Source organism: Cryphonectria parasitica (genome assembly GCF_011745365.1).
Source record: "Cryphonectria parasitica EP155 unplaced genomic scaffold M406scaffold_2, whole genome shotgun sequence".
NCBI classification, from domain to species: domain Eukaryota; kingdom Fungi; phylum Ascomycota; class Sordariomycetes; order Diaporthales; family Cryphonectriaceae; genus Cryphonectria; species Cryphonectria parasitica.
The window spans coordinates 4,629,200-4,655,425 of NW_024468910.1; the positions used below are offsets into that span (position 1 = coordinate 4,629,200).

Genomic DNA, 26,226 nt, shown 5'->3' on the forward strand with positions numbered 1-26,226 from the left:
TCTGGCTTCGTCGCATCCTGTTGTCAGGTCACTCATCCCCTCATCCGTCATATATGTGGCCACAACCCGACCCTCCATGATGCAGTGTGAAAGAGGAGGGATGGTTCATGTTACATCCCAATGGGTCGGGAGGGCGGCGCGGGCCTACGATACGTTGGACAGGTGCGGTATCGTCATGTCTTGTGAGGCGTCGAGTGGTCCTCCTGGGGTACCAGGTGACCTAGGCAGATGCCCAAGCTAAACAGCTCTCTCTTTCTCTGCTGTCAAAACCGACCCGCGGACCGGCCTGATGGCACAATTTTGGGCATCCAAGTCCCTTTTGAGTCAGATGAGGGAAAGACTTCCCGGAGGTGATCGACAATCATCCATCACACGTCAGGCTTTTTGTATTGTTCCGCCTTGAGCCTCACATGGGAGCGAAGGAGTAAAGAATGTATCTAATTATATAGTGACGGCCGATTTGCAACAGAATTCGCCAGCAGGCATTCGGTTCCCAATAGTATAGCACGCAGGAGAAAACTCGGAGAATATTTTTCCGTGCATCGTAAAATGTCTTGCTCACCACAACAATCATTTTCCCTCCCTCTCTCTATCTCCATTTTCTTTATACGCGGTGTTCATTTTGACATTAGTGCCCCCAGATTGCGACCTCATCTGAAGGAGAGGAAAGAGAGGAAATTGAAATGAACGACGGCCTTGTAGCACGCCCTCTCATCTTGTGATGTGCCGCCCGATTGTTTGATTCGTCATGAGCCATAGAGTGGGCGAAGGAAGGAGCGAGTCAGCGGGCATGTCATCAGAGTAAGAACGCAACACCAGAGATCGCGATCGTACACCTCGAACCGGAACTCTCGGGCTTCCTTTGCTGCACTGACGACGCACATTTGGTTCGGATATCCACAGCTCACCCGCATGAGAGAGGCGGCACGTTGCAGCCATCAAGAAATAAGCACTACAACCCAAAGTGCTGTTTAATGACCGCAGCCACAGCGCAAGTATGTTTTTCCGGCGACGCTCTACATGTCAAGCTTGCTGCATGTGTAATAATAAAAATCCCCCCCCCCCCCCCAAAAACCCGAGGGATGGGATTCGGAAGAGCCAGGTTGAGAGGGACTGTTCGTAAGATGCACCAAAATCAAAACCCCAACTCTCTCCTGGAGCTGATCTAGTTTATTCATAACCGTCTTATTACGCCCCGTTCAGTAAAGTCAAGATTTGGTGTGGATGAGAAGGGCAAGCCACTGGCTCATTGACGTCGGATTCTCCCAGCCAGCTGCGGAGCACATGAGGCCAAAGTGGTCAGAATTGCAACATATTTGTAATGAACACTCAAGGTTGTTGTGCCTCATACCTGCGGTTTCCCTTGCTTTCGGCAGACGGCATGGTACAAACGTCTAGATGATACAAGTGTAATGATTCTCTTCTCACTGCAATTTACAGTACCATCGTAATTCTGACGCCCTTCTAGAGACAGGCTCCTGCCCATGTTCCAAGGTCTAGCGAGCCAAGGCATCTTTCCCGCGATCCTGGTGTAGGAAGTGCAGTGATCTGTGCCATGTCGGCATCCAAAAACATCGGCCATGGCATGCATGACTGAACTGTTTCGAATGCGGTGGGACCTTCTTTCTGTCACACGACAGAACGGAGCCCTGTCCACATGATTGAGCTAGGGACATTGCGTGGCTGGACCGATCCTCTCGACACACCAGTGCCTCGCAGTCGATGCAGAGGCCCAGCAAGGTCAACGAGGTTAGCGAGAAAGACGCGGGTTCGAGAAATGGCCGGTGGTCAACAGAGACTCAAGCCCCCCCCCCCCCCACCCCCGGGTGTCCCGACGTACGCACTCCCGCCCGAGAACGATTATCTGCGGACCTTCGGGGTGCCCAGCTCGCAGGTGGCAAGTTCAAGAGGTCCTCAAAACCATAGGAGCGCATTGGCGACCGGAAGGACACCGCAGACGTGAAGAATAATGGGAGACCGAAGGGCCGATGAGCTTGGCTCGTACCTATTTCTTGCCGCGCTCTTCTTCGACCGGGCCGTACTTCTCCTTCCAAATCCTGCATCATCGCGTCAGTATCGAATTCAGTGCTCATCCGCTTGAGCCAGGTCAAATTTTCTAACGATGGGAAATGAAAGTGGCTCAGGTTGTATCATCCCGTGCACAAGCAGACACCTGCACAAACTGGGGTGGCAGTTCCTCCAGTGCACAAAAGGGCAGCACCAAATGATTTCTCGAAGGCTGCGAGCCCTACCAAGGACCGCAGGGGTAAGCGACGCCGAAACGAGGCGACACAGGAGGGAATGGTGCATGGTGCATGGAGAGTAGACTGGGGAGCAGTAAAAGAAGTCCCACCCCTATCATTGGTCGTACGAGGCAGCCGATTGAGACAAATGTTGCTCAAGTCAATAGTGACAGAAGCCAGAGCACTTGCCACTGACACGGGCCACGGTCATTCCCATTGACCTCACCATTGAGCGGCTGTTCCCGTAACGGCCCTGCTCGGGTATCCATCAAACACAAGGGGGTGGCAGCAGAACCATCCAGACACGGAGATGAAGAGACCGCCCTGGGACTTACCAAGAATTGCCCAATGTCTTGTTTCCATTCTTCTCGGCCAACCGGTAGTACTTAGCTGCAGCATACTGCGACAGAAATATGTTAGCCTTATAAAATAGTTGGTCAAGGATCCTGCAGCTGCGAGTGGGTAGAAGTAGTGCTTCTTCGTTGATGCCCGATGTTGAGGCTGGGCAGATCTCGATCGCATGCACACTCTCAAGCACCCCTGTCGGGTTACAAGTCTGCAGCCATCAGAAGACGATTGCTTGTCTCCCTCTCACTGTTTGTATGCCCAGAGGAAGCCTTTTGGAATGATTCAAGATATCGTGTTGCAGAGGAATGAGAGCGGAATGCCTCACCTTGTCTTTTTTGCAGCCGAAGCCCTCCAGATAGCACCAGGCGACCTCGTTCATCGCGTCTTGAGTAGAAAGGATCAGCTTCAACTCGCCCGTATGTTCAGTGTTACGGGCTGTTGATGTCTAGTGGGAGCCTGCACTTACCAGTGTCACCCAGGTTCGCGGCTGTTTCGTAGTACTATCGTCCCGTAAAGAAATGTCGTTAGCCATGTTCCATGTTCGCTCAGAAATTGTGCCCAATGTGTGGGTTCTTGAGCCACGGGTATGATCCTGCGCCTGTAGAAGTTCCGACTCACTTGCTTGGCAGCGAGGGGATCCTTTTCGATGCCCCAGCCGTGACGAAAGCAGTTGGCCAATTCAAATATTGCCAGGACCAGCTCTCCCTTTGCCGCACCTCCCTTTTTCAAACCAGCCTGCAAAGCCAGGCTCTCGACATCAGCAGCATTCTTCGCAGCCGCTGAAAGGAAGAAGATTGCCCTTTCAGGCTCGGGTTCACAGCCCCAACCATGCCTGTAGTAAGCTGTCATCAGCATTTACATCTTTCTTCTTCGAACTGCTGTCAATCCTCGATGATCAAAAACAGACAACATCCGATAGTAGACACGCCAGCAATCAGCTTGCCCTTGGGGGGCCACGCTCTTGTCACCCACCTCAAAGCAAGGCCATAAAGAACCTGGCTCAGCGGATTATTTGCCCCATTAGGATCCGCCAGGACACCAAACAATCTAGTAGACTGCCGCAAGTCTCCCTCCTCGTGCAGGCGTATCGCCTCTTGTATGTTCTTATCGATGCCTGGTGTGCTGGCCACACCATTCTGCGGGTCTGCCCCAGTCCCATCATTGACGGCACGCAAACTCGCAAAGCCATCCTTCTCAATAGCCGGGCTCATTCGAGCCGCCGGCGAGGGGGGACCGCTTCGGTGCAGCATCTCGTTCTCGTTGGCGGTGTTGGCGAGGATCGTAGCACGCTTCTCCCACTGCAACTCAGTAATATCTCTGTCGGCGCCCTGGTCGGCCGTGGTCGTGGTGATCTCGGGGAGGTCGACCGGAACGTTCTCGGAACTCGCTGGGGATCTCGACAGATGCAGGCGCTGCGAAAGACGCCGGCCGACTGAGGGCCTGTCCGGCGTGTTGCTGCTGTTCCTGCTCGACACCGAAGAGCCCCGGGATGGACGGAGCACATCGGAGAGGCGCCGGGTACGAGAGCCGCCCGAGGGTGAGTGGGCGTCGCTTGCGCTCAGGTAGTCAGCTCCGTGACCGTCATTCATACTGGCTGGCGAGCTTGGCGGGTGTATGACCTCTTGTGTATGCGTGTCGGACCGCAGAAATGTGAACTCGGGCGCCTGCAGCGTATCCACAACATCTTCCCTCCTAGTACCATGACCCTCTTCTATCCTGTCCTTCTTTTTCAGAATGTCTCGCAGCCCCATGTTTGCGACCGTGATCCGGATCTGTCGCCCTGCTAATCGGTCCGAGACACAGGTAGAACCACAGCACAAGGTCTGCAGCACCGGGATCGGCGGCTATACAGCGTCAAATGGTGCAAGATGTTCGGCTGGTAGGTTGAATATATGCTCGTATCGGCTTAGAGAAAGACTCAGTAACGGTCGCAATCGCTTGTGGCGTGTAGTGCTCGCAGATATCGAGGGGCCCTTTCAGTCTCAGTAAACGCCACCTCGGGTCGATACTTGCCCAAGGAAGCAGTAAGTACTAGATGAATGAGGGAGAAAACAAGTTGTAGTAAGCGACAATGACCACTCTCCACCTGGAATCATTGATTATGAGGACTGGACACGACCCGAGCTATGGTATACTTTCTCGCTCTTGCCGTGAAGTAAGAAGTTGGCCGCTGCTATTCAGAAGGATCATAGCCTTTGAATTCCGTCGCCTGATAACAGGAGGGGCCGTCCTCCGCAGCGTTTGTTGGCCGCCTTGTAGCTGAGAAATAAGCTTCGCCAACAAGGGAGAGGAAGGCTGTGTGCATGACTGTCGGAAACTTGACTTATTCTCTGTCTCTTTCCAGTTGACAGCTGAGAACGCCCTCCGCCTGCTGCTACGACGATCATTGGTATTTAGCAGCTTAGCAACTGGTAGCATCAGCCAACTTTGGCGCCAAAATGACAAGGCGGGGGTGGGGGCCTAAATGCAGTGGATGTTGAGCACTTGGTGGAGAGCCAAGCACTATGTCTGCCGAGGCGCAGCGGCCGTTCCGAGGACAAAAAGGGGAGCCGACGCGCGCTCTTCCCAACTGCGTGCGCATGGCATAAACGAGGACCAATGCTACACGCACAAATGGGATTTTCTGACCCACGTGCCCACCGTAGGCGTTCCTTCTTTGCAGCAGAATTCTGCACCATCTCATATCTGCCATGAGTAGTGACTTGCGAAGGAGATGATGAGCTGGCTGATGGTGCCGACTGAGCGGGCCTTTACACTCTGGATGCCTCGAATGATTCAGACGCACACGACCAGTGGTGATTGAAAATAGTTGACTTCGATCCTCGTTGGCTTGCAATTTGGTAAGAAAGAATTTTCACTAACGGACACCACGACAGAATTATGCTAGACGTTCCTCCGGGCTCCAAATAGCTGCGTTATGAGAATGTCCATCCTTCAAAGTCATCCACGAATCGGACGGCGGAGGCAAGGTAACGCTCATGGACATCTCCCCATGTGCTGGCAGCCTCCCTCATGGCCCTGACCGCTTTCACAAAGTGTGCATCTATGGCCCACCCCGAGTTCAGCGCCTTATCCTCAACGTATGACCATGTCTTGGCCGCGGATCCCTCCGGCCACGGGACGTAGTCTGGATCAATCTTGGGTCTCAGCTCGGCAATGTAGACGGCCAGGGTCAACAACCACCATTGCCGCACCAGTGAAACATGGAACTCGGTCGGAATGAACGGCAGCAGAATGCGCACGGCATGGCTTGTGGTGAGCAGGTGGACAATCCGGAATTTGTATGAATGTGTTCCAGGAGGAACAGTGGCGACGAGCAGGGCAGTGGCAGCCTCCTGGCTCTCCTGGAAACGTCGGACAGGGTCTTGACCGACACACCAGGCATTCCAGTATTCCAACACCAGTTCCTCATGCTCACTGAATAGACTCTCGATATCGCCAGAGTCCTCGTGCCCATCGAATAGACCATTGAATCTGCTGTCACTCCGGATCCTCTCAAGGATGTCTGAAGGCGAGGTGGAGGAGAAGGCTCCCTTTGGTGGCGGGCGCGAGTATTTTGAGTTGTCGAGATACTTGTGCATGAAATCGTACTGCGTGGCGGTCATGGCCAGAGCTTCAATGGCGACCTCTTTGCTGTCTATCTCGTATGCATAGCCCAGATGTATCAGAGGGTGGCCTAGACCGGCAACGACATTATTGATGAGGGGCGCGCCACCGTCGGGCGGAGCAAACATGAAGTCTTGAACGACTTTCTTCCACTCGTAATTTGCCTTTCTGGTGGCCAACTGGTCTTCGAAGAAATCGACGAAGGCTCTCTGATAGCTCCTCTGGCCCAGGAAGTCCCTCCAATCGTCCTCGGTGATCTCCTCGGGGCTGTCGGGCCAAGGTTCAAGTTCCTTGGACTCTTGATCGTATATAGTGTGGAGCTGGGGGATCGAGGCGCCGAGGATGTAAGCAGAGCCGAGAATATGTGGCAGATGGTTGTGATAATGTAGCGAGTGGTAGAGAATGGAGTGGTTGACATGATTGGCGCGGAGGAGGTGCTTGAGGGTTCGAGGGCGCTTGTCTGGGTTGGACTCAATAGTGTGGACTTTGACGGGTTCGAGGTGGATGGCCTGGTGGGCAGACGATCCGACCAGCCGGCCGTAGATGTAGGATAGCATGGTGGTTGGAAAATGATCAGGTAAGTAAGTGAGAGATTGCAAGACTAACTCCCTTTTTTCTTTCTTTTTTTCGGTGAGGGGAGAGGGGAAGCAGAGGGGATTTGCCACCGTGAGTGGTAGTATGTTGTTTGATGGTGGTGATGTAGCAGTGGTAATCGTGTCAATCACCATGCGCGCATACTACCATAGGTCAGCTTGCAACGGAGGACCAATGGGGCGTTGTTCGAAGACGAAGGTCGGAAACGTGCTTGACGTGGTGAAGAGGTTTGCACCAAGTTCGAGTCCCAACACTTCTCAGATCAGACCAGTTGAACCTACTAGGCGCTTTACTTGGTAATTGGGTAACTCGGGACGTCCGCGCTGTCGCTTCGCGCTCAGAGAATCGCAGCGAGATCAGGGCGGCAAGCAGCAGGATCTAATCCATTTACCCTAACTCGCAGCAGAAAATTGATCCTAAATAGCTCTTGGATGAAACTGATGGTTTCCATTAAGGTAAAATAAGAAAACGGTCGGCAATTCGCTCTTGCCGACGGTTTTCTGTTGAATTAACTGGACCCTTGACCTTCCCTTGAATTGCCTGCCCGCTAGCTACCCTTACATAGTACATACAGACGATTACCCCGCCAAACACTTACGTAGCGACTGACAGAAGAGTACTGTACCAGTACCACAGCCAAGGATCGACGTCACAGGCCGAAAGTTCACCCCTGTGCTCCTCCCCCGCGACCCGCTATTATATAGCCAGTGAGGCATGACATGATATAGGCTGCAGATGCAAATCTTCAATTCCACGCACCAGTGCTCCTGAGAACAAGTCAGCTGTGCGAACACACCAAAACACCTAACCCAGGCTCCCCAGAGAACCGAGATATCACAATGGCACCGAGCGCGATCATTGCACCCTCCATCCTATCGGCAGACTTCGCCAAGCTGGGGGCAGAATGTGCGAAGACAATGGACCAGGGCGCCGACTGGCTCCATGTTGATATCATGTATGTCGCCATCTAGCTAACTTTCTCGCCTTTCTCTCCCCCCGTGCTAACCATACTTTCTCTCTAAGGGATGGCCACTTTGTCCCAAACATAACCTTCGGTGCCCCTATCGTGGCCAAGATCCGCTCGCACGTCGAGAAACCCACCGTTCGCCACGGCCGCGGCACCTTCGACTGTCACATGATGATCGCCGAACCCAGGCGATGGGTCAAGGAATTCCAAAATGCCGGCTGTGATCTGTACTGCTTCCATTACGAGGCTGCTTTTTCCACCGCCGCCGAATCCCCGAGCGGCCACTCCGACCAGAAGACAAACCCCAAGGATCTGATCCGGTATATCCACGATTGCGGCCTGCAGGCCGGCATTGCGATCAAGCCCAAGACCGGTGTTGATGTGCTGTGGGACATCTTGGAGAACCCCAACGAGGCAGAGAGGCCCGATGTAAGTCTTGGCTCTTATCATAGGCTGTCATAGGCCGGATGGTACTGGGCGATGCTAACTTTCTCCATAGATGGTGCTAATCATGACCGTGGAGCCGGGTTTCGGAGGCCAGAAGTTCATGGCAAGTGAGCTGCCCAAGGTGCAGGAGTTGAGGAAACGGTATCCGGAACTAAACATCGAGGTGGACGGTGGACTGGGTCCCAGCACCATCGATCAGGCCGCTGATGCCGGCGCGAACGTGATCGTGGCCGGCAGCGCTGTTTTCGGGGCCCAGGATCCAGCCGAGGTGATTTCTCTTCTGCGTAAGAAGGTTGACGAAAGATCGGGGAAGATATGAAGGCAAAACCACAAGGATAGTCTTTTTTTTGTCTCTAAAGAAAGAGAAGAAAATCACCGAAAACCCCTTATGCTTTAAATTAGCCAGCAGCATATAGAGCGACTCGTTACATCCTCCTCCCGCCATCTCTGTTAGCTTTCGGTCAGTATGAGCGTCTTGCTGCATCCCTCTTGTTTGTTTAACTGCTTCGGTAGCACTTACCCTTTGTGTTGCTCTCTCGCCGTCGTATACTACAATCTCACATAACGACGCACTTCACATCGAAGCCAGGGTCTTTCTTGCTAGGTCCATATCCAATTCGGAAGCCATTGGTTTCTTTTGTGATCATACCTACAGCAGCTGCCGTCAGCAAGTTCTAATCTGAGCAGTACCCGTTGATGCTCGTCTTTTCTACTCCAGCATACTCACGGACAAAGTTCCTATCGTACCATCCATGCAGGTCGTGTACTGGACACTGGAGGCTCTCGTACTCCTCCGGGTGGAATTTGACACCCGACTTGCCAAATTGCTCGCACTGGCTAAATCCAGCATTGGGCATGCACTGGCTGTGGATCTGTAGCCATCGGCATCGACAACGCCGATTCTCGTAAATGACAGCCTGACACATTTCAGTGGAAATACTGATGCTGAAGAAGTTTTGTTGTGGTGTTCTGGGGGTTTTCTGTCCTTCCTGTGTGATTTTGTTTTCCTGGGTGGTTTTGAGTTTGGCAATCGGAAGTTGTGTAAAATGCCAGGTCCAAAATATTGTACTAGCGAGGCTGCCTCTTACAACCTTCCAACTTCCTGCACATGTTTGGTCTTGCCAAACGTCCGACTCACCCAGTTTAATGACGCGCCTACTGCCAACATACCTCACTTACCTATGCTTCCGTAAACGAGCTAGCATCTTCATATTCTGACGTTGTCTTTTGCTCAGTTCGCGCCGGGCCAGTTTCGGCAGCGACGCCTTGTTGGGGAGTAAGGGACCATCGCTCGCGCCGACCTTGTTGCTGCTCTCGTTGAGTCACGAACATCTTCGACATCCAGTGTTCCTTCCTTACCTTGTTAGCTCTGGCTAGGCTACATTAATTAGGTCACAAGCGGGTTTTCACATCTGTGTCTCAATTGCTCACCATGCCCCAGGTAGCCACGGACTCGCCTTCCCGCATACTTCCACAAGGGTGCACGCCTTTTCAGGTAATTCTGGACTTCGACGGCACCATCACTGAGCGCGACACCATTGACAATATCGGGAGGGCTGTGTTAGAGTGGCGGAGGAGTCCTGAGGGTGGTGGGACAGACGTTACAGCAGAGTGGCAGCGCATCGTGGACGGCTATATTCGAGGCTTAACCGCCTATGATGACTCGCAGCCCTCCGAGGAGCAGCGCACGACTGTTGGGCAAGAATTGGCATACCTGCGCGGTCGCAGAGCTATGGAAGAGGCTTCTCTTCGTCGCGTCAGAGAGTCGCACTTCTTTACAGGCCTAGCCGCACAGGAGCAACTCTACGAGGCAGGGCAGCGGGACAGGGAAACAAAGGCGACAACGATTCGACAAGGCTTTTCCGAATGGATCAAAACCCTCAAGGAGGATTTCGATCCCGCACCCAGCATTCACATTGTTTCGGTAAACTTCTCTGCCTCTTACATCAAAGGCGTGCTCCAGCCCTGGCTGCAAGATATCTCCTCCGTCATCGCCAATGAAGTCCAATCGGATGGGAACATCAGCGCAGCACTCGATTGTTCGGCCCAAATCCTTGGCAAAGATTCGAGCGCTTTCACAGTATCTGAGGACAAACTGGCCATCACGAAGCATCTTTCCACGAAACCACCGGGCCCGATTAGATACTATTTTGGGGACTCTACCACCGACCTTGAGTGTTTGATTGAGTATGGGGGCTATGTTCTGGACTCTGAGGGAGGAGGCAGCCTTGTGAGAGCCTTGCGAAGACTCGGTCATCGTGTACCTCATACCACAGAATGTACATCAACGCTCGCAGGAAACCAGATATGTTGGGCGCGCAATTTCCTCGAGATTCTTCAATCACGCTCCTGGGCCCCAAAGCATCTGCAAGCAGGGACTGTCAACCAGACCAACAGCTCGGTGTGAAACGTCTCCTAATGAAGATAATTGCACTCATTTAGTGGTGGGGGCCGGTCGCTAGATTTCGTGCCGGGCTCTATCAGACAGCACAAAGCCAGGCGAGTCCTCCGCACAGCATGTTGTTGGCACATGTGCCTGTTTGACCTCTGTCCGTGAACAAGTGCCTTACACGGTGGAACAAAGCCGATTTCTTAGACAGACTTCAACCTTTACATATAAGACATCTGGCAGACAACGGTCATAGGAGCCCTAATTCTACAAAGAGTCCTTGTGTTTATATCCCTTCCGATAAATGAAATTATTATATATTGTACACACATTGGATACTTTGGACATACTCCTATTTCTCGACCACTCTCCGAAGACATCCTCACAATCCCTCTAGACTCCTTCGCAACAATTTTGCCGGCCATACCCCATCCTAGCGAAGATGTGCTTCTTCAGGCGCATTGTCTACGATTCCTGCTCCCATTCGCAGACTCTGGGCCCTGATCCAGTACGCAAATGCTCACTCCAACTTGCCTATGAATGCGGTCAAACAGACGTACCGTGCGGCAAGCTGTGGCAGCACAGTTACGCCTCAATCAAGGTTGGTGGACGCTGCAAAGATTGCAGCGCGAAAATAGCAAAGACATCTGCTACGCTGACGGAAATCAAGCACCGGATTGCGCAGGCCAAACTGACGTTGAACATTGTGGACACGACAGACAAGGACGTTGAGACAGCTGGAACACAGGGTGATGAAGTACTAGGTCCGTACTCTCCGGAGTCCACACTGGCTGTTGCTGGTAACAACACCAAAATCCCCGCCCTTTCATGCTCTGAGTAGAAATACATGGCAGAGAATTGACATCTCTTTGCACAACAATCATGCTGTCTTTGATAATAGCACGCGCTCGGATACCTGTAGAGTCCATATGGGCCACGCCCTCCTTGGTCAGTAAGAACTAGAAACAATGTCATTCAGAGCTCACTGAGATACATGTTAAGCAAAGTGCGGATCACATTGAAGGCAGTGAAAGAATGACGGGCTGTAACGGGTTGGTGTCATTTTGAGTAATTGATTCCCAGCAGAGGTCCATCTGATATGGCCATGTACATATGAATCTCGTTAATCGGAATCCGAGTCGTTCCCATCGTCTGAGAAGCCTTGAAACTCCTCCTCAGTGTCTTCTTCCAGATTGACTCCATTTGCTTCCTCACCTTCGCCGTCCTCGTCTTCGTCCTCATGCTCCTCGATGTCAAATGTAGCTGATATGTCCCAACGGTCCCCCTTGGCTTTTTTGCTCACATACTTCACGAAACGCAATGTGCCACTATCCCTCAGCACGATAGTCAACTTGTTCCAGGCTGCGGCCTGGAAAAACAGGATGTTGTCGTCGTCAGCCGAAGATTTGTAGATTGCAGCATCCTCATCATCTCCGTCGTCACCAGCCATGTACACCTCATGACCTCCGACCTCTTCTGGCTCTTGTTTCTCCTTCTCTTCCCTGTCCAACGCTCTGCTCTTGCTCTTACGCTTCGATTTGGACTTGGATTGGCTCCCGTTGGTCCCGTCTGTCTTGCCATTTTGCTCGACAGTGGCACCCCCCTCACTTTCTTCACCCTCCTCCTCGTCATCGCCCCAGCCTGGAGTCGTAGTGAGACCTAGATTCAACTCAAGACGCGGCTTGCCTTCATAGCCAGTTGCCAGCGTGTAGTCCAGACCTCGGCGGAAGCGACGGGCGAGTACATCGTGGCTTTCGATGACACAGTCCGTTGCGGTGGCCAGCCACGCCCTGAACTGTGGGCTAGGGAGAAGGTCTTCGATGAGCTCCTTTATTGGCGACTCCTCCTCGTGTTTCTGCCCAGGTTGGAGGTACAGGAAGCGATGTTTGTGTGGGGGCTTTGCGACCTTCCACGCTGTCTCCGCCTCAATCTGCCCGCTCTTTTCTGGCAGCACGCCCGCATCTTTCTTGGCAATGTAGTCTCGGAGCCTCGCTGAAAACTTGCGATTGAGGATATTAGACACGGTGATGGATGAGTTTTCGTCAAAGTGCTCCTGCATCTGCTCGAGAGTGTCCGGTGTCAGGTAGGTCGGGGCGAGATACTTGAGCAGAAACTCGACGTCGGCCTCCTCGAAGTCCTCGAATGACTTTGGATGCTCGACGCGGACGGTGCTGGCCTGAGGCTCGTCGTGCTGGTCCGGGTTGCCCTGAAGCTGCATCAGGCCACTGTTCTTGACCTGAGCCTCCTCTGCACCCTCGACATAGCCATCCTCACCGGCCTGTGGGATATGGAACCACCCACTAACGGCCATGCGGACACGCCCGCCGTCTGCCTCCAGCTGCTCCTTTGTTCCTGCGTGGTAGACCTCTTCGACGTCGTGGAAGCTCTCGCCCGGCTGGACAGCGAAGAAGCTGAGCTGGTTCCACGCGGGCGGAATGACCTTGACGACATCAGGCCCTGGGGTCTTGGCAACGGCACCATCCTTGCCCTTACGATCGAGAACGGGGAAGAGGCGCAGGGCACCACCCCACTCGGGCTGCCATGGCTTGTCCGGGTCAGTCAAATAAAGGATGTAACTGACTTTCCGGCTGCCAATGACGTCGTCGTGGCAGAGGAGGTAGCAACCGGGCGTGTACACATTGATGGCCATATCGGTCTTACGGCCGCTCAGAGCTCCGCAGCCAGTAATGTGGGAGACATAATCTCGAAAGGCCTGGGAGTAGATAGCATCGCGAAGGGCCAGGAGGCTGGGGAGCTTGGCGAGAGCCTCGTCATCCAGGCCGTCCAGGTTGGCCAGGTCTCCTGACTGGTGGATTTTGTATATGTCGGTCTCTTTGGGTGTGAAACTGACATTGTCCCTGATCTCGCGGCGGACGTTGCGTAGTAAGGAGTCGTCGATCAGGCCGCTGATGACGCTGTGCTTGTAGGGGAAGGACTCTGAGTATTCCGTGGTATACGTATCCAGCACATCTTGGTCGAACAAGCCCTTGCGGAACCTGGCTCTGGCCTCCTCGTCCGTGAGAGCTGTAATGAAGCAAGAAGCTGTCAGAGAAAGAATACTACATTATGCAAGGACTTGAGGCACAGTGGTGACTGACTAGTCTTTGAGCGTTTCGAGAGCGGCTTCTTGGATCCCGGCTGACGGTCTGCCTTACGCTTCATGTTGGCCGGCTCGATTGATGGGCGCGTCTGGCAGGAAGGGATGGCTTTGAAATACAGGACAGTAGCCCCCGGTACTGGAAGACAATGAACCGGAGAAGTTTGGTTCGATTTGGGTAGTGGCACACGAGAGAGGGCGACGAAGAGAGAGAAAGAGAGGGAGGAAACCAAGACAAAAAGGTGGTGGAAGATGGGCTGATGAGGTCAGGCTAATGGCACGATTCCATGTCAAACAGACGGCAGAATTCAACTTTTTTTTGCCAAAGGGGGGGGGGGGCTGTCAAGCAACACTCGTAAAGCACATGCTAGCCTTCCACTGTGGTATACCCAGCCGCCTTCTAAAGAAGGACCCTTGCGCTGTACTGCATTGGGTTCACCGCCCTCGTTACACGCTAGAGCCTATAGCGCAGGCTACACGCACCGCTTGCTGTACAGGCCCTATGCTCAAAGTAGACTGTTGGACCTAGGTCTCTCCAACGGCCGTGCATTGTTGTTGTTATCCTGCCATTCGCACCTGGACAAATAGTAGGTGCGCTACTCATGTTATTAGCAGATAGGTATGAGCACCCATCCCTTCTGCCATATATACATACATACATTACTGTATAAAAGGTATCCCTCAGCCTGCTTCTATCCGGTTTCGGTGATAGATCGGCTGATCGGTTCCGTTATCCGCTATCGAGCTCGCTCCCCGGCACTTCCCCCGCGGGTGCTTCTCCCGGCCCGGCAAGCATCCCTCTCAGCCGGGCATCCCCCAGCCAACGTCGTCCTTACAAAGTGTGAACAATCCCATTTTCCACAAAGCGTGAAGTCTACGCCCTCAACAGCTTCAGTCTACATATTTACCTACTTTCAGCACCTACGCCTGTTTGCTGTCTGGCTGTCATTGAGACTCTTACTCAACCCCGCTTCCCAACTTTCATGATGGCGCCCTCAAAAGTCCCTCCTTCGGGCGTCTGGTGCCCTGCGGTCACAATGTTTGACCCCGAGACCGATACGCTGGACCTCGAAAGCCAGGCCAAGTACTACGCCTATCTCTCCAAATCTGGCCTGGCAGGTCTTGTCATCTTGGGCACCAACGCCGAGGCTTTTCTCTTGACCCGAGAGGAGCGCAAGGGCATGTGACTCTCTCTTGTCTCGAGACAAGCCCCTCCCTCCTTCTTGGGCCAGTTACTGATGTTCGAATGATGTTTAGCCCTGATCGCGACCGCCCGCTCTGCCTGCGGGCCAGACTTCCCAATCATGGCTGGTGTTGGAGCACATTCCACCAAACAGGTGCTCGAGTTCATTGAGGATGCAGCCGCTGCCGGAGCCAACTATGTTCTGTGTCTGCCCCCAGGCTACTTTGGCAAGGCTACCACCCCTGCTGTAATCAGCCGCTTCTTTGACGACGTGGCTGTCAGTAGTTCTTTACCCATCGTTATTTATAACTTCCCTGGCGTCTGCAACGGCGTCGACCTGGACTCTGCCACCATCACACAGCTGGCCAAGAAACACTCCAATATCGTTGGCGTGAAACTCACTTGCGGGTCTGTGGCCAAGATCGTGCGTCTAGCTGCTGTCCTGCCACGCGATCAATTTGCGACCTTTGGGGGCCAGTCCGACTTTCTTTTGGGAGGCCTCGCTAGTGGTTCTTCCGGCTGCATTGCAGCATTCGCCAATGTATTCCCCAAGTCTCTCTCAAACATCTACAGGCTTTGGGAGGAAGGCAAGACGAAGGAGGCCCTCGAGCTGCACCAAAAGGCCGCGTTGGCCGAGCAGCCCTGCAAGAGCGGCATTGCTGCCACCAAGTATGCAGCTGCCATATTTTCTGCTAAGGAGGCCGGGGTGGAGGACGCAGTCAACAAGATGAAACCGCGCAGGCCATACTTGGAGCCATCAGATGATGCTAAGAAGGTGGTGCAGCAGACGATGGCGGAGATGGCCTCTATAGAAACTGGAATCTGATCGTTTTGCAGCAACTTAATACCATCTGTGCTTAATTATGAGCAAGATATTACATCTAGTCGCTGTCTTCGAGACCAGTCGCAAGACTTACTGTTATGACCCATCCAACGTGCAGGTCAAAGAAACGGCACAGCACCAGGGCCACCCAAAGTGGACCCCTCAGAACGGAAAGCGCAGCACTCACCCATGTGATGAAAGAAGGATTACGCAACCCAGGGTTAGGGTTACTAGCGTGACTATATTGACTATGAACATAGTCAGGAAACAACTATGAGGAATCGGAACATAGTCAGGCTATTTCATACTGAAGAGCTGAATATATAAGAATACGTTCATTACCACTAGATAGACCACCAGGATATAGCTCTTCAATTATTAATCTAAGTATTCAGTTATTACATACTTGAATAGCTTCAAAAGCAAATGATTAGCACTTATACGAATTACTCAGTTATAGTTCTGTATTCAGTAGATTCTACTTTGATACTGCTCTTGTTAGTATAAACTCTTTGTATACTTCAGATCTTTAGATATTGCAGTGCATTTATTACATTTTGATGATTCTTATTCAGAAACAGTTCAGTATTAACTATTTAAATAATACAGAAATATAATAGCTTCTGCAACCCTTTCTTCATCCACTCATCAGAATGAGCTAGTTTAGCAGCTTCTTCAGCTGCAGGAATATTGTCAGGGCCGATTGTGCTAGCAAGGCTTAGAGCCAGCTAAGCCAGCTGGATTACGAATAACTAAGCAATATGCGGCTATAAAGCGGCTTTCTAGCTACGTCAGCACTGCTGAGCAGAACTTAGCTCCTTAAGCCTCAATGTTATTCTGGTTGTATGCCTCTGAAAGAGAGAAAAGACCTCGCTACATTGCCTTTGCAACCTTTCCATCTAACAGTTTGAGGCCTGGCTCTTTTAAAGGAAGCAATCTGGCGAGGCTTTCTATCTTTTTTTTCTTCTAGGAGTAGCGCTAATACTGAGCAGGAGCAGAGCAAACAATTAGATTATTATTCTTTTCAAATCTTTAAGCTTTTAATCTTTAAGCTTTTAATCTTCGATGTTATGACCCATCCAACATGCAGGTCACGAAACAAACCCCGGCAACAAGGGACCAGGTGTCACGACCCAACGTCGGACAGCCATCAACAATTAGGTAATCCAGGGTTAGGACCACAGGGCTCAGCCAATCAGATCACAGGATGATCACTTGTAATTACCGGTGCTCAGTGATCAGTAGTGATCCGGAGTGATCACCAGTGAGCAGGAACTGAAGAGCTGGATATATAAGGATACATTCATTACCATTAGAGGGACCCAGTATATAGCTCTTCAGTTGTTAATCTAAGTATTCAGTTTCATATACTGAGTAGCCCCAAAGGCAGTAAACACTTGTATTGCTTATTAGGATTTGTACGGTTCCGTATTCAAGAACTTGATACTTTGATACCGCTCTTGTTAGCATAAACCCCTTCGTATACTTAGGAATCTTCGGATTGCTGCAGTGCTTATTACATTTTGATAATTCTTGTTCAAGAACGGTTCAGTATTATCTCCTTAAGCAATACAGAATACGATAGCTTCTCCAGAAATCTCTTCGTTCTTGTACATTCCCATTTAGAAAGAACTAGTTAATCAGATATACTAGCTCATTCAGCGTATTCAGGATCTGTGCAAACAATAGCAGGCTTAGAGCGCTACTATTGCTAACTAGCAGGTCTAGCTAGCTTAACAAGCTTAGCAGGCGCAGTTCACTTCTGCAACTATCAGTAGCGCTGGAAAGATATATAAGATGAACAAGCTTGCTATATACAATAGCAATCAGAAAACGCTGCATGGATTCCTCACTTATTGCAGGGCGTATTTCTTATACTATGCAACTCAGTTTACTATGAAATCTGAAAAGATTATTCTTATAGGAACTCATTTTGAAAAGAATACTCTTATTTAGTATAAGCCTTTTCTATACAACTACTTGGAGCATCAGAATAACTCCAATGCATATATCTAGAATATCAAGAATATATTTGATTCCTTTAAGAGCTTTGAGAAAGCTCTTAAAGAGACTTTTGATAATTCTAACGAAGAACGTATTACAGCTTAGCAGCTCATAAATCTTAAGCAAACCAAATCAGCTTTTGCTTATACAGTTAGATTCAAGCAGCTCTTAGCAAAACTTCTGTAGAAAGATAAAAATCTTATGGAATACTATTATAAGGGATTTAAGGATAATGTTAAGAATGAAATCTTTAAGCAGAATTAGCTAGAGAACTTTGCAATATTCTCTAATCAAGCAATCTATATCAATAACTGTCTGTATAAGCAATGAATAAAGAAATTCAAAAAGGAAGAAAGCTAAACTTGGAAGTTTCTAGCTAATATAAGCAAGAAACTCCAAAATAAGAATAGCGATTAATATAGCAGTATAGCTTAGAGCAGCACTATATATGCTAGTTCTATAGAACTCAATACTGCTAATAAATAGTATAGCAAGAGAAATAGTATTACTTGCTATAACTGCAACAAACAAGAATATATTGCATGCAATTACTATTAATTCCGAAAAAATAAATAGCAACCAGTTCAGAAAGAATGCTAGATAAATATTGCTTGATAACAGAAATCCAATCAATTAAGCAAAAACATTCCCTTGAAGCAAATATCGGATTCTATTAATTATAGAAATCTCAGCTGAATATTCTGCTATAATAACAACTGCTTAATATACCTTTTGAATAAGAAAGGTTTAGAATGATTTTCTCAGAAGCTTCAGCACTGCAGATAAATAGCTATAGCAGAATGAGAGTATATGCTCAGCACTTCTACAAGTAACAATTCGAACTGCTCTGATATTATAGAACAGAGCATTCAGGCATTGGAAGAAGAGCTTAGCAACAATATCCTTCAATATTCTTCATTGCTTACGCTAAGCACTATAATCAGAAACATGAATAAGAGATAATATCCTCTTGATTATTAGTATAAATATCTAAACAATACCAAAAACGCTTCTCAAGCAATAGAAAGATTAAGCTAGAATGAGCAATTCAACAGTTCACTAGAATTTCCTATAAACAATAAACTCAAAAAGCTTACAGGAAAGTTCCCCTTCAGCATTAGATAGAACAAGAAAATAATATAGATTGAATATCTCGTTTATAAGATAGGATTAGAGAAGCTCTTCATCTATATCCCCTTGCAAGATATCAAGATACAACAAGATGAAAATCCTCGGATTAATCCACTTTATAACCTATATTACGAACTAGCTTGGATTTCCTACATCTATCATAGCTGCAGAACGCATTTTTCGAACAAAGTGCAATACAAATAGTTTTCTATTAGAAAATCAGAACAAATTCTTCAAGCTGTTGAAGAATAGGAATTCCGCTTTAGAAAGATTCTTAACAAGCAATACTATAATGCATATATTGAGCTACTGAATGATTATTCCATGCAATGCATAGATAAGAAAATAAAGTAGTAGCAGTGCAAAACAATGCTCTGTACAATTCATATTAATAATAAGATTTGCAACTAGCATTAACAAAAGAAAGATTAGGAACAACAATGATACAGATAAAAGCAAGCTAAAAAGCTTGCTTAAGAAGCAGCAAAGCAGGCTTAGAAGAATAAACAGTTTTCAATAATTTCAAAAGAACAGAATCGTTTGTAAAGAGACTGCAGATGATCAAACTGGAACAGTTTCTATATAAAGCTTTCAGAATAGATTATACTTATATCAAGTTCAATATATATATTTAAGAATATAAATATAGCATACTATTGAATAATAGCGCTTAGAGAAATTTTATATTTCCATATATCATTAATCAGGCATAACTACAATAGAGATAGAAAAGATGCTTATATACTCTCAGCACTATAAAAGAACAATCTATTGTATATAATTAAGAAGTAATTAATAAGAAGACTGATTCTCTATCTATCTTGATTCTAGAATGTATAATCAGAGCTTCTTTTGATATTATGAATATAGCACAATATAAGCTAATTATAAAGCTTTCATAGCTTAAGAAGCACAATTCTCGAATTGATTGAACTACTAGCTAGCTTTCATAAGAATAAGCTATATCCAGAGAGATAATTGCAATTAATAGCGTAGGATCGAAGCTAGTGATTGAAGAATACTCAGGAAAAGAAGCTTCATACAACTTCTTATATATCTTCAAATCAGCAGAGCTAGCAGTTCAAGAAGAAGAATCTAGTAATAAGCAAACCCAAATAGTGCTAGAGCGCTAACAGGTTAGCAAAATAATGGAAGCGAGATCCTTAGCAGATCAGTCCGCTCCAGAGCAATAAGAAAAAGCTTCAGAATATAGATTGTAAACTTATACAGAAAAAACCTCGAAACTAAGCTCTCAAGCGCTCAGTTTAGCTCAGAGCGAACGCTCAAGGCTCTCAAAAATATTACTAAAAATAACAAATGAAAAGAAGCATACTCAACAATATTTACTATTCCTTCAGAAAGCAGAAACAGCACAAGAATCAGAACCAATACTCGCAAACATACTACAAGAATATTACAAGTTCAAGAAACTATTCTAGAAAGAATTGAATACAGGATTGCCAGAATACAGTTCATACAATCACAAAATTCCGCTACAAGAAGAGAAACAGCTCAAATTCTTCCCTATCTACAAACTAGATAAGATATAGCTAGAGGCACTTAGGGAGTATTTCGATGAGAATCTTAAGAAAGAATATATATAATTATTGCAATTACTAGCAGAATACTCTATTCTGTTTATATTCAAGAAAAATAGCAAGCTTAAGCTATATATTAATTATAAGCAACTCAATAATATTATAATTAAGAATTAATATTTATTGCTACTTATTAAGAAGTTATGAGATAGGCTGCAAGAAGTATAGTAATTCATAGTTTTGAATCTAAAAGAAGCTTATAATCTAATTAGAGTAAAAGAAGAAAAAGAATGGAAAACTGCTTTCAGAATACGCTATAAGCACTACAAATATTTAATTATGCTCTTCAGCTTAATAAACGCTCCAGCTTCATTTCAGAAAATGATTAATTACATGCTATGCGAATATCTGAATCAGTTCATTATTGCTTATCTCAACAACATTCTTATTTACTCTCGAATACTAGAAGAATACAAGAAATATGTGAAAACAGTATTGCAAATGCTCTAAGATACAAAACTTCTTATAAAGCTCGCAAAGAATTACTTTTATATACAGAAAGTTAACTATCTCGAATTTACAATCAAGCTAGAATATATCAAGCTATAGAAAGATAAGATAGAAGCTATTAGAAATTAGCCAATTCCTAGAAACATTAGAAATATTAGATTTTTTCTCAAATATATCAACTTCTATAAGCAGTTCATTAAGAATTATAGCTAGATTGCATATCCTCTTACAAATCTTACTAAAAAGAATCAACTCTTTGAATAGATTTCCAAAGCATAAGAAGCTTTTAATAAGATTATTAAGTATATTATCTCAGAGCTAATTCTATATAAAGCAGATTCCTATAAATCTTTTAAAATTAAGACTAATATATCAGAATATATACTCAGAGAACAACTTAGTTAGCAAGATAACTAAGAATATCTAAGAATTATAAGCAACTTCTCAAAGAAGTTGAATAGCTCGGAAATCAACTACAGAATCCCTGATTAGAAACTTATAGCAATAATAAAAGCTTTCGAGAAGTAGCAATACTATCTTATTAGTATACAATACTTAATCATAGTTTATTCGGATTACAAGAATCTGACTATATTTATAACAACTAAGATTTTGAACAAGCAATAAGTTAGATAAGCAGAATTCCTTTTACAGTTCAACTTCAAGATTATATACTGCAAAAGCTTAGAAAACGGATGAGCAAATGCTTTCAGCAGAAGATCAGATTATCAAAATGCAAACTCTTTAGATATATAGAATATCTTCGCTCAAAACAAATCAGGAAATCTCGTTAATATATACAGGGAACTGAATACTGCTCTTAGAATCGAATTCTCGGAAAGAAATCCAGAATTAATAATTTCAGACGAATAAGATAACTATATTAAGAATATATATGATATACCAATATATGAATATCAAGAAGTTAAAGCAACTTACAAATATATCAAAAGATATTAGAATTCATTAGATCTTAGGAAAAGGATTGAAAATATCTTATAATAATGCAATAGCTGCAAGAAGAATAAAGCAGAAAAATATAAGCTTTATAAACTACTATACTTCTTACTAGTATTTATGATTATTTAGCAATCCATCAGTCTAAACTTTATTATTAAGCTACTTCTCTTATGAGAACTCTTAATTAAGATGCAATATAATAGCATTCTAGTAGTGATTTGCAAACTGAGCAAGTATGCTTATTTTCTTCTCTATAAGAAAAGCAGTATAGCAGAGGAATTTGTATATGCATTTCTCAGAATGATTATTGCTAATCATAATATACTAGAAGAAGTAATTTCTAATAGAGATAGAAAGTTCAATTCAAAGTTTTGAACTTTATTTATGAAACAGCTTAGAACATATTACAGAATATTTACAGCATTTCATTTACAAATAAATGAATAAACGAAAAAAATAAATCAAGTTATTAAATAATACTTACAATACTATATTAACTAGGAATAGAACAACTGGATTGATCTATTGCTCCTTATACAGTTTACTTATAATAGCGCAGATATAAGCATAATAAAGAAGTTATTATTCTTCATACTCTATGAATATAATTCAATAGCTTATTACGAGATACTGCAAGAAGCAGATGCAGAAGCTGCAAACAAAAGAATTAGAAAAATTAAGAAGATTTAGAAGGAACTCCAATCAGAATTATAATTTATTCAAGAACGAATAATGCAATATGCAAACTCCAAAAGAATTGAGAAACTAATCTTACAGAAAGAAGATAAGATCTACTTACTTCGAAAAAATATCAAAATAATCAGATCCAGTAATAAATTCAATCATAAAAAGTTGGATTCTTTCAAAATCTTGCAACAAATCTCTCTAGTTAATTATAAATTAGCATTATCTTATAGGATAAGAATATATTCAGTTTTTCACATCTTATTGCTAAAACTAGCAGTACAGAAAATATCAGCAGATAATACAGCAGAAGTAGAAAATAATAAATCAGAGTATGAGATAGAAAAAATCCTCAAGCATAGAAATACAGATAGCACAAGAGAATACCTCATCAAATGAAAAGGCTACCTAGCAAGCAAAAACTTATAAGAACTACAGAAAAACATTGAAAACGCTCAGAAAAAAATAGCTGAATATTGGAAAAGGAAAGCTAGCACCTAAAACAACCGCTCCAGCCCGGAGAGAAGCTCAGAGCCTACCATCTCATTCAAAAACCCAGACCAATCCACTATACTATTTCCCATGTTTACAGAATTCCAATCAAAAACTTCGAAGAAAAAGTTCCTAGCTACTGCAGCTGATTCCTCAACTATCACAGGCTCCGTGGAAATCACAGCTCAAATCTCAGCAGATATACGCTTGCACTTCTCCTCTTCTAAACCTTCATTTACCAGTTTTATCTCCTTTTCCTAAAGAAAGCATCATTGCTTCTTCAGATGGAACAAGCAACTCAAAGATTCCAACAAACGGATCTGAGCATCAGCTAACTCTCATTGATACTCCAGCAGATGCTTCTCTTCCTCTACCTCCCTACTATTCAGACGAACCAGCTCATCGGTAATGCAGAATACTGAGAAAGTGCTATCAGGAAAAGTGCGCAAGAAAAGAAAGCAGTTGGGAAACTTACAGGAAGAAACAGGAATCCAACCAGCATCATACGAACAACCTCGCTTCATGCACTAAGAACAGCTTTTTATTCCATCTACCATCTTATACTGCACCTCTTTCTCTAAATAAAAAGAATACAGCATGATCTCGTAATCAGTAGATTCGATATATGAAAAATGCTTGAAACAATGAAAATGCGATTGCAACAAACCAGAAAAAGCAGAGAAAGATTTCTTTGCAATACGGAAATTAAGGATTCTATTCAACATCTCGATTAGAAAAGCATAATCATGCATACAAACAGCTTGCTAGAATACTTATAGAGAATCATTAAGAATAATAACTGATAGAAGGAAGATGATATTATAACCTATTTAATATGCAGATTACGAAACAAATCCTGGCAATAAGAGATCAGATGTTACAATCCAACATCGAACAGCTATTAACGATTAGATAATTCAGAATTAGAACTACAGAGCTCAGCCAATCAGATCACAGAATGATTACTTATGATCACCAGTGCTCAGTAATCAGTAGTAATCCGGAGTGATCACCAGTAAGCAGGAACTGAAGAGCTGGATATATAAGAACACGTTCATTACCATTAGAGGGACCCAGTACATAGCTCTTCAGTTATCAATCTAAGTATTCAGTTTCATATACTGAGTAGCCTCAAAGGCAGTGAATACTTGCATTGCTTATTAGGATTTATACAGTTCCGTATTCAAGGACTTAACACTTTGATACCGCTCTTGTTAGCATAAATCCCTTCGTGTACTTAGGAATCTTCGGATTGCTGCAGTGCTCATTACATTCGAGCTTTTGATCTTTAAGCTTTTAATCTTCAAGCTTTTGATCTTTGAATCTTTAATCTTTAAGCTTTCGATTTTCAAACTTTCAAGCTTGAAAATAGCAAGCAAGCAGTATATAAGCAGCATGCAAGAAGCATTTAGAAGAGATTTAAAATACTTGAGTTGCTAAGCTAGAGCAAATAGCGAGCAAGCAGTATACAAGCAGCATGCAAGAAGCATTCAGAAGAGATTTAGAGCATTCGAGTTGCTAAGCTAGAGCAAATAGCAAGCAAGCAATATATAAGCAGTATATAAGAAGTATTCAGAAGAGATTTAAAATATTCGAGTTGCTAAGCTAGAGCAAATAGCAAGCAAGCAGTATGCAAGCAGCATGCAAGAAGTATTTAGAAGAGATTTAGAGCATTTAAGTTGCTAAGCTAAAGCAAATAATAAGCAAGCAATATATAAGCAGCATATAAGAAGTATTTAAAAGAGATTCAGAGTATTCGAATTGCTAAGCTAAAGCAAATAGTAAGCAAGTAATATGCAAGCAGCATATAAGAAGCATTTAGAAGAGATTTAGAATATTCGAGTTGCTAAGCTAGAATAAAGTATACTCTTTGCTATTCAAGCAAGAAAGCAGAGTAAGCAAGCAGTAGATCTAAGTATTTTTTGTTTTCAAGAATATATCTTTTGCTATTTAAATAAGAGAGTAGAATAAGCAAGCAGTAGATCTGAGTATTTTCTGTTTTCAAGAGTATATTCTTTGCTATTTAAGCAAGAGAGTAGAATAAGCAAGCAGTAAATCTAAGTATCTTCTATTTTCAAGAGTATATTCTTTGCTATTTAAGCAAAAGAGCAGAATAAGCAAGCAATAGATCTGAGTATCTTCTGTTTTCAAGAATATACTCTTTGCTATTCAAGCAAGAATGTAGAGCTAAAGCGAAATATCTGCTTAGTAACTAAAGTTGCTTAGATATTAGATTGTAAACTAATTATTCTTTTATGCTTAGCAGTAGAGCAAAGTATAGTAATAGCTTTAGAATTATTAGAAAGCAATTCTTAAGATGGAAAGCTGTAATTATCTATTATAGCTACAGAGATGCTATTCTGAATACTAAGCTTCTTAGCTGCAAATCAAGTTTCTAATAGAAAGCTTGCAATTTATATTAAATAGCTTTAAGTTTTAAAGAATACTTGGATAAAATACTGAAAGAGCAGCAACTGAGCAGCATATATAATGCAGATATTGTACTCGAAAGACTTATATCTAAAATATAATTAAAAAGAGATTTTTTTTTACAAGCTTTGGAGATGAAGCTAGAAGAGAAGAAAGGAGATGATTGAGAAGCTTTGAGAAGCCTGAGATATTAAGAGATCTTGAGAAGCTTTGAGAAGCTTGAGATTCTGAGAGGCTTTAAGAAGCTTAAGATACTGAGAGATCTTGAGAGATCTTGAGTAGCTTAGAAGCCTGAGGCACTAAGAGATCTTGAGAAGCCTTAAGAAGCCTAAGGCACTGAGAGATCTTGAGAAGCCTTGAGAAGCCTGAGGCACTGAGAGATCTTAAGAGATCTTGAGTAGCTTAGAAGCCTGAGGCACTGAGAGATCTTGAGAAGCCTTGAGAAGTCTGAAGCACTGAGAGATCTTGAGAAGCCTTGAGAAGCCTGAGGCACTGAGAGATCTTGAGAAACCTTGAGTAGCTTAGAAGCCTGAGGTACTGAGAGATCTTAAGAGGCTTTGAGAAGCCTGAGGCACTGAGAGATCTTGAGAAGCTTTGAGAAATCTGAGGCACTGAGAGATCTTGAGAAGCTTTAAGAAGCCTGAAGCACTAAGAGATCTTAAGAGCCTAAAGCATTGAGAAGGCGTAGAAGCAGCTAGGAAGCAGCGAAAGCCTGGAAGCAACGGAAGCCTGGGAGCAACGGAAGCCTAGAAGCAATAAAAGCTTAGAAGCTTCAAAGAT

The 26,226-nt window shown here is 45.3% G+C and overlaps 7 protein-coding genes across 7 annotated transcripts; 3 read left to right on the forward strand and 4 right to left on the reverse strand.

Annotated features, from left to right (window-relative positions):
- Window positions 1-2,032: 2,032 nt before the first annotated feature.
- M406DRAFT_220124 (HCP-like protein) lies at window positions 2,033-4,261 on the reverse strand (the record flags this gene model as incomplete). The annotated part of the gene is made up of 6 exons (XM_040915559.1): window positions 2,033-2,057; window positions 2,579-2,643; window positions 2,917-2,975; window positions 3,058-3,091; window positions 3,210-3,423; window positions 3,564-4,261. Coding segments are annotated over 6 exons (1,095 nt in total), but the record flags the coding sequence as incomplete, so codon positions are not given.
- Window positions 4,262-5,506: 1,245 nt separating this feature from the next.
- M406DRAFT_327606 (uncharacterized protein) lies at window positions 5,507-6,754 on the reverse strand (the record flags this gene model as incomplete). The annotated part of the gene is made up of 1 exon (XM_040920234.1): window positions 5,507-6,754. One exon carries the CDS (start codon window positions 6,752-6,754, stop codon window positions 5,507-5,509), a length of 1,248 nt encoding a protein of 415 aa, XP_040780166.1.
- An 814-nt stretch (window positions 6,755-7,568) lies between these two features.
- M406DRAFT_107760 (uncharacterized protein) lies at window positions 7,569-8,648 on the forward strand. Its single transcript, XM_040915265.1, has 3 exons — window positions 7,569-7,746; window positions 7,815-8,187; window positions 8,258-8,648. Exons 1-3 carry the CDS (start codon window positions 7,631-7,633, stop codon window positions 8,522-8,524), a joined length of 756 nt encoding a protein of 251 aa, XP_040780167.1. The 5' UTR covers window positions 7,569-7,630; the 3' UTR covers window positions 8,525-8,648.
- Window positions 8,649-8,879: 231 nt separating this feature from the next.
- M406DRAFT_251096 (uncharacterized protein) lies at window positions 8,880-9,131 on the reverse strand (the record flags this gene model as incomplete). Its single annotated transcript, XM_040916744.1, has 1 exon — window positions 8,880-9,131. One exon carries the CDS (start codon window positions 9,129-9,131, stop codon window positions 8,880-8,882), a length of 252 nt encoding a protein of 83 aa, XP_040780168.1.
- A 506-nt stretch (window positions 9,132-9,637) lies between these two features.
- On the forward strand, window positions 9,638-10,612 carry M406DRAFT_249122 (uncharacterized protein; the record flags this gene model as incomplete). The annotated part of the gene is made up of 1 exon (XM_040916588.1): window positions 9,638-10,612. The coding sequence occupies one exon, from the start codon at window positions 9,638-9,640 to the stop codon at window positions 10,610-10,612; it is 975 nt and encodes a 324-aa protein (XP_040780169.1).
- A 1,105-nt stretch (window positions 10,613-11,717) lies between these two features.
- Window positions 11,718-13,756, reverse strand: M406DRAFT_337475 (uncharacterized protein; the record flags this gene model as incomplete). Its single annotated transcript, XM_040921257.1, has 2 exons — window positions 11,718-13,618; window positions 13,693-13,756. The coding sequence occupies 2 exons, from the start codon at window positions 13,754-13,756 to the stop codon at window positions 11,718-11,720; spliced, it is 1,965 nt and encodes a 654-aa protein (XP_040780170.1).
- A 921-nt stretch (window positions 13,757-14,677) lies between these two features.
- On the forward strand, window positions 14,678-15,700 carry M406DRAFT_337476 (aldolase; the record flags this gene model as incomplete). The annotated part of the gene is made up of 2 exons (XM_040921258.1): window positions 14,678-14,870; window positions 14,949-15,700. The coding sequence occupies 2 exons, from the start codon at window positions 14,678-14,680 to the stop codon at window positions 15,698-15,700; spliced, it is 945 nt and encodes a 314-aa protein (XP_040780171.1).
- Between the last annotated feature and the right edge of the window lie 10,526 nt (window positions 15,701-26,226).

Excerpts from the sequence above, each read along its gene's own strand:
- M406DRAFT_107760 (XM_040915265.1), top strand. The coding sequence starts at position 7,631 with ATGGCACCGAGCGCGATCATTGCACCCTCCATCCTATCGGCAGACTTC. Across the intron at positions 7,747-7,814 it reads TGGCTCCATGTTGATATCAT|GGATGGCCACTTTGTCCCAA; the intron begins GTATGTCGCCAT and ends TTTCTCTCTAAG. Across the intron at positions 8,188-8,257 it reads ACGAGGCAGAGAGGCCCGAT|ATGGTGCTAATCATGACCGT; the intron begins GTAAGTCTTGGC and ends CTTTCTCCATAG.